The following is an 11886-nucleotide window of genomic DNA, read 5'->3' as shown; positions in this document are numbered from 1 at the left end:
TGTCATCAGCAAAAAGTACTATCTCATGCTTATCTTTAACTAGATAAGGTAGGTCATTTATGTAAATGAGAAAAAGAAAGGGACCTAAAATAGATCCTTGTGGAACACCTAGCTTTATTTTACTACCATTAGACCTTTTAGACAACTTCAACTCTTTGCGTTCTATTTACAAGGTAAGAACTTAAGAGTTTTAGGGCTGTGTCCCTTATACCATAATGATACAATTTTCTGATTAATGTAGCATGCTCAACGCAATCAAATGCTTTGGATAGGTCGCAGAAGATACCAAGTGCATCCTGCGACCCCTCCCAAGAGTCAAATATACTACATAGAAGACTGATGCCTGCATCTGAAGTGGACCTACCTTTAGTAAAGCCAAATTGATTGTTATATAGCAAATTATTACAGTTAAAGTAAACTAGTAATTGATTTAGAATTATTTTTTTAAATATTTTACTAAAAGTTGGCAAAATAGATATTGGTCTGTAGTTAGCTGGGTCAGACTTAGTCCCAGCTTTGAAGAGAGGCATCACCTTGCTATGCTTCATTAGGTCAGGGAACACACCATTTTTAATACAATTATTAAAGACTAGAGCTAAGTGCGGGGCAATGATGTCAATTATTGATTTAATAACTCTTGTGGACATACCCCAGAGATCAGTTGTACTTTTAACATTTAGCGATTTGAAAGTCTTAATAATATCCCTAGAGTCGATTTCTTTAAAAATAAAATTGACATCACATTCCTTGACATTTTCTTTAAGTAACCTTTCCGCAACTTCAGGTGAGGAATTTAAGTCTTTTGTAGTTGAGATCGGAATGTCAGCAAAAAACTTCTCAAAAACTGTCGCAACCTCAAGGTCAGAGTTGACCTTTTTATCATCAATATAAAGTTCAAGTTTAGAGTTACGACAGTTGACTCTTCCAGTCTCATCTGCAATAACTTTCCAGGTGGTTTTCACTTTATTTTTAGAGTTCTTTATTTTTTCTTTTATGTGGAGGGCCTTCGCAACTTGACAGACTTTTCTAAAAATTTTTGAATATTTCTTCACGTATGTTTTTAAGGATTCACTAGTATTCATTGTTTTTTCATCATATAACTCATACAATCTTTGCCTACTTACAATAATACCTGGAGTATCCCAATTTCTGAAATTATTTTTTTTATTATATAAACTGACCGATTTAGAAGTAAACACAGACTTGAATTCATTTCTCACTACTTTAAACAATGAATTAAAAGCTTCATCTGGTTTATTTGACATATCTAAGCGCTGAAGACTTGAAACAAGTTTACTTCTAAATTTCTCAATACGTTTTGTATTTACAGGAATAAACTCAATCTTTTCTTCAGTATTACTATCACATTTAATGTTAAAAGAAGCTAACTGTCCACGATGATCAGAACTCAGAGCATTAATTATTTCTTTTTTACAAGGAGTAACATTTGTGAAAATATTGTCAATGCAAGTGGCAGTTGTTTCGCAAACTCTAGTTGGTTCATTAAATAAATTAATTAGGTTAAACGATTTTAATAAGGATGTGAATCTAATTGTGGTGGAGCTTAAGTCTAACAAATTAATATTGAAATCACCACATACAATAATCTTTTTTTTAGATGCACATACTTTATTTAAAACTTGTTCCATTATTTCTTCAAAAGAGTCATATAGACCTGATGGAGGCCTGTATATGCTTACAATAATAAGGTGGCTCAACTCAATACAGGCCACTTCGATTATTCGTTCAGAAGAGAATTTCACAATATCTTTTCGTTCTTTAAACTTTAGCTTTTTATGAATTAATATTAGAGAGCCTCCTCTAATGACATTTTCTCTGCTGAACGAACTTGCTAACTGGTGGTTACAAAAGTTAAATATTAATTCACAATTTCTAAGCCAGTGTTCTGCTATACGTGGGAGAGCCATGCTTCGGCACGAATGGGCCGGCTCGACCGGAGAAATACCACGTTCTCACAGAAAACCAGCGTGAAACAGCGCTTGCGCTGTGTTTCGCCGAGTGAGTGAGTTTACCGGAGGCCCAATCCCCTACCCTATTCCCTTTCCTACCCTCCCCTATTCCCTTCCCTTCCCGTCCCTACCCTTCCCTATTACCCTATTCCCTCTTCAAAGGCCGGCAACGCACCTGCAGCTCTTCTGATGCTGCGAGTGTCCATGGGCGACGGAAGTTGCTTTCCATCAGGTGACCCGTTTGCTCGTTGGCCCCCTTATTTCATAAAAAAATACACATAATATCTATGTTATATTCATTTCAAAACAGTTCGATATCTAATTCTTTTCCCATCATCCCTTACAAGTTCTGGTGTACAAGGTTAATATTAAAATTACAGTTACTTCTTTTATTTTTGGTAGTTTCCCGGTGGTGGGCACGTATATTATTTATATTTCTTAATACATTGCTAGAGTGAGCCTCTGTTGTCTTAGTAACTAATTTAAATCACTTGGAACATATTCCAACCTGTTATCTGTACAGTTGTTTAAAAAAGTTGAATGCTCAAAAAAAGCATTGGATGATTTAGCCAATTTCTTGGCTTGTCTTAGAACTAAAAAATTAAATAGCCATCTGGCTATATGTCTGGTATAAGAATGTGATAAGTAAAACTTATCATATGTTAGATTATTAAACCTAAAATTTAAAATATTATTAATATCAACCACATCTATTTGTGGGATATTGTTACTTAAAAGTATACAATTTTGGTTGGTGGCACTACAAAGTAGGCTGTTCAGCTTATATCTTATATGATTTTCTTTAATCTCGTGTGGTACATACTACAGTCTTCATTATTTGAAGTCGGTACCAGCTAATTTTATCGTGAGTTCAGTCAATGTCAGAATATCTGAAGCTTTTGGGACTGGTACCGACTTCAAAGTAATGAAGACTAGTATGTACAGAAATAGTTGAGATTTAGACGAATTCTGAAAAAGGCACTATTATAGAGTAAGAGTTATTTAATACTTTTTAGTTCATATTATTATTGTTTTTACCTTGGAAGTCGGTTTTAATTTTTTGTTAAAAATAATAATTTCACTCTTTTTAGTTATCTACAAGATAAGGTTTTATGCGTAAATATTGGTAGCGAAATTGTGGTAAATGCTTGCAGTTATCTAAGCGCTGCTGCAATTTAAAAACTTTTATCTTTAAAGGTTCAGGAGTTCTGTTCAGTGCCTTTGGACCAAGGGACACCTTTGTATGAACTTTCTCTTATTCGTAACATATGTTTAAGTTACTAGAAACAACATTTTAACAACTATGACGACGTCTTTTGATAAATTTCAAGGATTTCCCTCGATTGCTCATAGATCTCATCATCAGCTCACCACTTTTGTAATTAGTAAAAAAAATCAAGATTATATCCTATACAACAACACAATAATTTTGAAAATCGCTCCACAAACAGCGATATAATCATCAAAAACATCTGCTTCGATGCAAAATATCACGAAAAGCATCAATAATTGGGTCATAATGTGATGACCCATGGCATAATTATGATGTTGATGACGATGATCAAATAAATTGATGTGTTGGCTTATGCTTTCAGTTGTTTAAACAATGCCGAAATCCCCGAACCTGTATCTATAAGGATTCAAAAGTTCTGTTGGGTACCTTCGGATCCAGGGTATAACCTGGCGCAAAATCTTACTTTATGGTAGCATTTACCTCGAATGCTTCAGAAAAAATTGAAATCACGATATGTTTTCATACAAATTTTAAGGCGTCCCCTCGATTCCTCCAGGATCCCATCATCAGATCACCACTTTTGTGAACATGGTACCAAATTCGAGTTAAACCCTATACAACACAAAAAGAAGTTTTGAAAATCGGATCACAAACGGCTGAGAAAAAAAAAGATACATACAGCCGGACGTATAACCTCCTCCTTTTTGGAAGTCGGTAAAAAAGCGCTAGCAAAAACCTTCGAAAGAAGTAGAATCAATTTTCACGGAAGATGAACATTGCTAATGATACACAACAAAAATTGTTGTATCATCATGATTCATAACGAATCGAGGTCATTATCACGACGTAACGATAACAGAGACCTAGATAACCATTAGCGTACACGCCGCGGACGCGGCTACTCGTGCTGTGAAATGTGAAATAACAAACGTTAAAATGAGGTCCGTAGGTTTAGGGGCAATGTTTTACAACACTCTCTTCCTTGGTAGTGTGAACATGAAGTATTTGGTACTGTTCAGTTTGTTTGTGATGAACCTGGTGGATCAACCGGCGCCAGAAGTGAGTCTGGCGCAGGGAGTGGTCGGCGGCAAAATAAGCACGGACGGCACCGTGATGCAGTATATTGGAATACCTTATGCCACTATTGAAAAGAGGTTTCAGGTAAGGATAACTTTAACATTACGATGCAGTGTCTTTGCGCAAAAATTAGGCAATAAAAAGCTAAGTGTCAACGTTGTTTATATATTTAAAAAAAAAAGTATCAAAAAACAAACTGTTGCAAGTTGTAACAGACAGCGGTGTACGGTGCACTGTCACCTACTCGTACATTTCGACAAGGCTTTAAATGAACGTGGGTGACATTGACGGGAGCGCTGCTGGTAAAGGAGAGCTGTCAAACACATGTCAAAAATGACGTTTTTGTATGATAGAAGCGTTTAGTTCCTTTTTTCGCCACGTTCCTTGCCTTGTCGAACTGTACATACGTTAACGATGAAATAGATAAAGTGAAAGTATCCTGCCCGCGCGCTGATTTCTCTCGGCACTCGCCAGTATCGTGATTCGTCACTGTTAGTGTATTACTCTCGATACCGTTCTATGGGCAATACGAGTTCTGAGAGGTAGGTCAGTTTTATGAGCTAATGCAAAACTGGCCTACTGATGTTCCCAGTAATTGAATTGTTATATTTCCTTTTGATACGGTTACTAATAATTTAAAACAGATAATATTATTTAATCCAACACAATTATCTATTTTATTTTATTGCCATCGTCTTTCAAATAGATCACCAAAGTATTAAAGTATATCTCCAATTTTAGGACAAACTTTTTTAAGTAATCTACTTCTTATTCTAGGCTCCCGGCCCCCCACCGCGATGGAAGGGTGTATACAAAGCCGTAAACGACATCTACATGTGCCCACAAGTTTCATCCTTTGGGGTCATAGGAACCGAGGACTGCTTGAAAATAAATGTATACGTTCCAGCTCATGCCGAGCGACCTTTGAAAGTGATGGTCTGGGTACACGGGGGAGCCTTCAAGCTAGGCAGTGGGGGGAACCTGCTGTACGGACCAAAGTTCCTGGTAAATAAGGACGTTATACTAGTAACGTTCAACTACAGACTCGGTGCGCTAGGGTTCACCTGTCTCGGAATAAAGGAGGCACCGGGCAACGCTGGACTAAAGGACCAAGTGGCAGCGCTTAATTGGGTAAAAGATAATATAGCAGCCTTCGGCGGGGATCCTGACGATGTGACAGTATTCGGTGAAAGTGCTGGAGGTACGTCCACGTCTTTGTTAGTAGCCAGTGAAGCTACCAAAGGGCTGTTCAAGAGAGCCATAGTTCAGAGTGGATCGTCGATCGCTAACTGGGCGGTAAACAGAAAGCCAGTGTGGGTAGCTAGTCTCTTAGCCAAAGAAATAGGATATGATACAGAAGATCCCGAAGAATTGTACAAAATATTTTCTGAAATGCATTACAAGGACCTAACTGCCCTAACAGCGACGAAGCCTTTGGATATATTTTTCGAGACTCAACTGTTCCACTTGCCGTGTGTGGAAGAAAATATTCCCGGGGTGGAACCGTTTCTAACTGACTTGCCATATAACCTAATAACTAAAAACCCCAAAGATATACCCCTGTTGTACGGGACGACGAGCAACGAAGGTCTGTTTTTGATAGCCGCAGAAACGACGGAGGATTCACTGAAACAAAGGAATGGTAGATATCTGTTCGCATCAGATTTATCCTTTCCGTCGCCTGACGAGGCGATGGCGGTGTCTACAAAAGTTAAAGAGTTTTATTTTGAGGACAAGAAAATTGGATTGGAAACTATTTTGAACGTATCTGATCTGTACACGCACGTCTTTTTCGAGATGCCCGTGATACTGGAGACTGAACTCTACACCCAAAGGATCAAGTCACCGGTATACAATTATATTTTCGATTATTCCGGTGGAAGAAACTTCATGAAGAAGTTCAGTGGGTATGCTGATCAGCCTGGAGCCTGCCATGGCGATGATATGGCATACTTATTCGACGGCTACCTTTTGCCATTCAAAATTAACAGTGAGGACGCAAAAATAATCGACTACATGACCACTATGTGGACCAATTTCGCCAAATTTGGGTAAGTTTTATAAATCGCAATATAATGTTAGCTATAGTTGAGGTCATGGTCTTCATTACGCGATATTATTAGAGGGAGTTTTCATTACGTTCAAAGACAAATCTAGTTAACCTTTTCGACTTTATTCCTTGGTAATAGAGTATAAAAGGGGTATACTGTATTTTTCTTCTACAAGCTGTGACCTTCGATTCTATATAAATTTATCTTTTTATTATAATTTTATCTTTATAATAAGATATTAAGATTATAGAGAATTACAGAGATGTTTATATTATAGAGAATATATTATATAATAAGATTATTGATACATTATAATTATCTTTATCAGTGTCGATATTTAATTAAAGACCGATATTATGCTGTTGAAATGTGATGTGTCGGTCACAAGTTGTGACCGACACATCACTTGTGAGTTATGATGCTTGTGAGTTGTGACTCACAACTCACAAGCATCATACGAGTTGCTAATTAAACAACGGGTTTAGTATCCTGTTTTTAACGAGTTATATGAATGAGGGTGTTTGATATTCTATTATCCATCAGGTCTCTCTATGTAGCCGGGAATTCACTACCGGGCTGAAGGGCCTATACTCTATAGTGTCAAATAGGCATAATATTATCGTGACACATGACAGCTATATCGTGACATATGACAGCAGTTTTATACGATAGACCCTAACGGCCCGCCAAAAGAAGAAGAAGAAGAAGTTCCCAATATTTGATCTACCTCTGGTTTTGCCCTACTAGAGGGAATAGCTCACATTAGACATTAGAGACATAATATATTTTATGTCAATTCAATGTTAGCTGCGATCGGTTGTACGTCAAACCAGAGATAGATTGAATATTGGGAGCGGCCGTAACGGCCGTTCCCAATATTTGATCTATCTCTGGTGTTGCCCTACTAGAGATAGGAATAGCTCACATTAGACATATTATGTCAATTGTGAGCTATTCCTATCTCTAGTAGGGCAAAACCAGAGATAGATCAAATATTGGGAATGGCCGTAAGACTACATAGCGGCACCTGATGGCAAATAGAATATTATCGTTGTTAATAGTCCAACCTCAGTCATGGAAGATCTTTAAAAATGCTACATATTTAAAATATTATGTAGGTACCTACCGTTATTCGTTAGGAAATAGGGACCTACTATACTAATGCATATGCAGCTATGCAGTGGCGGCCTTAACTATTGCGAGGCCCTTTGTTCGTCTGTCTAACGCCGCCACCGGGAACTCACCGCCAAAAATTCAAATAAAGTGCCCCTCCAAGAGCGAGGCCCCGGGGGATTGCCCTGTTTGCCACCCCCTAAGGCAGCTACTGCCATTGTGTAATAAATCTAATTGTTTCAGCAATCCGACTCCAGAGGATCTGCCGGTGCGGTGGGCGCCGAGCACCAAAAATAACCTGACATTCCTGTACATAGACCGAGACCTGCGGACCGCCGACATGCCTAGTCCGAGCGCCTACCGCCTGTGGAGAGACATCTATCACCAGTACAGAGACACTAACGTTACATAGCACGTGTGATAATACGTCTTAAAGACCAGTTAAATTGCGTGGGACTTAAGTCACAAACTTTTTTGTTGTGTGATGTGGAAAAAGATTCCTAATAATTATTATTAAGGTAGTGTTGGGGTGAATGTACAAAATAAGTATTATTTATTTTTTATTTATTCAAAAATATATTAAATGGTTACATTTGTTGTCATGATAGTGTAGTATTTATTATGATTATACTGATGTGTTGTGTAATAAACTTTATGAAAAAACTATGCTTATACTGAATTATAATACAACGAGCTGTTGCCCGCGGCTTTGCTCGCGTTAAGAAGTATTATTATATACAAACTTTTATCCCCTATTTGAACCCTTAGGGGTTAGAATTTATCAAAATCCTTTCTTAGCGGATGCCTACGCGTGCCTACGCCATAACATCTACCTGCATGCCAAATTTCAGATCCGTCCAGTGGTTTGGGCTGTGCGTTGATAGATCACTATGTCAATCAGTCAGTCGCCTTTGAGTTTTATTTAAATAGATAAAAGATAGATTACATCTCTGTGGTAGATAATATAATATTCTTGTAGATATAAATAATTATGATGAAAGTGTTATTAATTTATAAACCTAAGTACCTACACATAAAACCCTTCAAGAATCTTACTGACAACAAGATATCTGGAGTCATTAGAATCGATGCAGCGATGACTCTTGACACCAGCATTAGTTTTCACTAGGTCTACATGCAAAATGATTTATTTAGATGACATAAATTATTTAGCTTTGAAAAAGAGTAGCTCGTGAGGAAAGATGCATAATATTAAGATATTAATTTTTTAAGTAGATAAAATCTAGGACCACTGCGGGAATAGCATTCACGTGAGCGGAGTCCCTAGCCATTTCTAGTTAGTCTAGTTACGTTCATATTTTGTTTTATTATATTAATTACGTTTTATGTTGTTAGCTTAATATATTATTTTTGTTTTATTATATACATTTAAAGCATGCATTTGCAACGTTTAAATAACAGAAATCTGTTGAATGTACTATTGACCGGTATAGGGAAATCCCTAAACCGGTCAATAGTACATTCAACTCGCAAAAAAGGATATACCTAATAAATGGATAAAGTTGATTGTCAGTTATCTTATGTATGGGTTGTAACCTATGAAGACAATAGGATTTTTTCCAAAAATATTACATTTTTCAAAAATTAAAAATGTTGAAAACTTTTCGGCTCAGCTTTGGGAAATACTGAAATGAATTCTTGAGTGCTGACAACTTAGGGTGGGTTGCACCAACTTACTTTAACTATAACTTTAACTTTAACCATAACAAAATGTCAAATAAACTGTCAAATCCCCAGTAAAAGTCCATAATGGACGCTATATTTGACGATAACTCATAAGTCATAACCTTAAGGCTTAACCTTAACTATGACAATTGACAACGCCTATGGTGCAACCCACCCTTATAAACTACTATGCTTTTATTATGTTTCAATTCTGTCAAACATTTCCATTGGCTGTCACATTTCATTTACAAAAAACTCGTTCCTTTCTAGCTTATCTTTATTTCGTTAAAATGTCTGAATCCATCTTAATATCAGTGCAAAAGTGTGTCTAGGTAGTGTAGTAGTGTAGGTACTTTTAGTCCCGGAAAAGGAAGAAAATGTACGATTTCCTCACGATAACCTAATTTTGCATCGACTCATAACTTTGCCGCAAATTGATAACCATGAATAGTTTATTATAGAGAAATGGTATCGCAGTTTCGAGTATCAGAGAATGCCTAATAACCTCCTAGACCTCAGATCTAACACTAAGACGGCCTAAGCCTGTGATTACAATGCAACCACTCTCGCACAAACACCAGACCAGCTCCTAGGCTGAAATACTAAGACCTAGACTATGCTGAGGTGCTTTCAATCATTGATATACTCTGACTGTGTGTAAAGAGTAAGAATTTAATAGCAATATATTATCCCAATTCCCGAAGTGCACACTAACATAGAAAATTCGGCTGTACATAATACTTATAATATATTGTCGTTTTTTTGTATGTGATATCACATATTAATATGACGTAATACCACATATTAATATGCAATATGTAATAAACTAGGCCTAGAGAACGCCCGCAACTCCGCTGTGCCGAATACGTTCATCGTTTATCGGGGATCGTTAATTTTCCTGTCCTTTCAGAGACTCGAAGTTAAAGTATACTCACTACTCATACCAAATTTTAACAAAATTGTTTCAGCAGTTTGGGCGTGAAGTGGTGATAAACAGACAGACAGACGCACTTTCGCATTTATAATATTAGTATGGATTGCAAATAAAGATATCATTTCTACATATTTTTTTCTATTGGCCACGTATTTAAGTAAAATTTTTTACAGAAATTAAATCACCTCCATAAGTCCCTTACACCGCCACAAGAAGTGTAATGAGCATGAATGAGTGATGAGTGAACTGTTAAGTCATTAGAGTTAGTTCTGAGCTGCGGCCATTACCCGATCAAATATTCAGTCCCCACCCGAACTGAACTAAACGGCTCGTGACATCTCGTGTCCGAATTTGAGAATACATTAAGGTCTCGTCCAGAATGGGCTTGGCTGGATCTTGTAACGAGGGGTATTTGTATAATTTATAATATTATGTTAGTGTACTGTCAGAGAAGTTGATCCTAGGCAGATGGGGGACCTATGAAATTTGGTTGTGTCATGTCAAACCCAGCCAACCGATCACAATTAGGCGGGTTCCACACAGAGTGAGCAGCCTCGCGAGGTTTTCTCCTCGCGCGGCAGCCTCGAAATCTGCGATGCTGCCTGCAAACGACTGAGCAAATCAAAAGACCGACATTCCGTGAGTCGGGCGAGGCACATCCACATTCCACACTAACCGAGCTGCTTCGCATGGCGAATGCCTCGCGAGGCTGCTCGCTCTGTGTGAAGTGTGGACGTATGATCCAACCAAATGACTTTGGAGTGTCAACTGCCTAGGAATCAATTTCCTCGAAGTAATTTTACATAGAATATTTCCTACAGTGAATCTAACTTACAACATCCTTGCTCATGTATCCAACGGAAAGTGCTTGATATACAGCCTATTGATGCTGCTGTTAGCTGCCGCTATACAGCTAGCGTCCTGCGTCACGTAGCGACAGCGCGCGCTTTTTACATCTCAGTTAAAAAGTGCGCGACATCTCGCTGTCTGTGTGAACTGGCCCTCGGGGAAGGAACTGTTGAATTTTAACCCGCGACCGGCTCGTGACCGAAACCGAATTTAAATTCTATCCCTTTTACAATTTACACAACGCGACGCCACGCGGCCCTCCGAACGTGAGAATAATATTTTTTTAAGTGAATCCTTGTAATGTTGGTGTTTCATTTGTAATTTGATGATGCATTTTTTGCTCGTTTTAATGAAACTGTGATTAGGTCGGACCTTCAATTAAAGAATTCAAAAGGTTTATTTAAACACGACGTGGGTGTGAAAATGTTCCGCACGTGCTGTTAATATTCTAGGGTTTGTTTTAAATTTTAAGGTCAATGAGCAAAATTTAGTTGAACAATTAAAATTTTGCTTACTTAATGTAATTTTTTTATTATTATTTAAGTGTGCTATAAAATTTTCAGGACACGTTAAGATTTTCACTGAAGACGTAATGTATGCGTTAGCTGTTGGGTAAATATCAAGTAGAGAAAGGAAGGATCTGAGAACTGAGATCTGTTTTGAACAAATGTATGGAAACATACGGTCATAAAGTATTCAAATCAAATCAAATCATTTATTCACATAATGTAGTTTATAAAGGTGTTATCTTATGTCTAGTTTGTGCTTACATTATACCTTTTATTATTTAATTGTTCGGTATAGTTGTGCAGCTTATTAGTAAAATTTTCCTACTTGATGAATATACCTAAGATGTATCGACAGGAAGATTCATCTACCGATACTTGCATTGACAGAAGTCACCGGTACTAATTTAAGACCTCATTAGTAAACACCAGCCGTTGGGAACTTTTGCATTTGGTCCCCTCGCGG

The 11886-nt window shown here is 37.4% G+C and overlaps 1 protein-coding gene across 1 annotated transcript; it reads left to right on the top strand.

Annotated features, from left to right (window-relative positions):
• Positions 1-4094: 4094 nt before the first annotated feature.
• Positions 4095-7969, top strand: LOC121731264 (esterase FE4-like). Its single transcript, XM_042120625.1, has 3 exons — positions 4095-4365; positions 5059-6332; positions 7689-7969. The coding sequence occupies exons 1-3, from the start codon at positions 4141-4143 to the stop codon at positions 7855-7857; spliced, it is 1668 nt and encodes a 555-aa protein (XP_041976559.1). The 5' UTR covers positions 4095-4140; the 3' UTR covers positions 7858-7969.
• The last annotated feature ends 3917 nt before the right edge of the window (positions 7970-11886 follow it).

Source organism: Aricia agestis, chromosome 10 (assembly GCF_905147365.1).
Source record: "Aricia agestis chromosome 10, ilAriAges1.1, whole genome shotgun sequence".
NCBI lineage: Eukaryota > Metazoa > Arthropoda > Insecta > Lepidoptera > Lycaenidae > Aricia > Aricia agestis.
Note: the sequence above shows the minus strand (reverse complement) of the source record. Positions and strands in the feature narration are given on the sequence as shown.

What these genes read in the sequence shown, in the direction of transcription:
- LOC121731264 (XM_042120625.1), top strand. Translation starts at nt 4,141, where the DNA reads ATGAGGTCCGTAGGTTTAGGGGCAATGTTTTACAACACTCTCTTCCTT. An exon ending in CTATTGAAAAGAGGTTTCAG is followed by an intron (nt 4,366 to 5,058) that starts GTAAGGATAACT and finishes TTCTTATTCTAG; the next exon opens with GCTCCCGGCCCCCCACCGCG. An exon ending in ACCAATTTCGCCAAATTTGG is followed by an intron (nt 6,333 to 7,688) that starts GTAAGTTTTATA and finishes TAATTGTTTCAG; the next exon opens with CAATCCGACTCCAGAGGATC.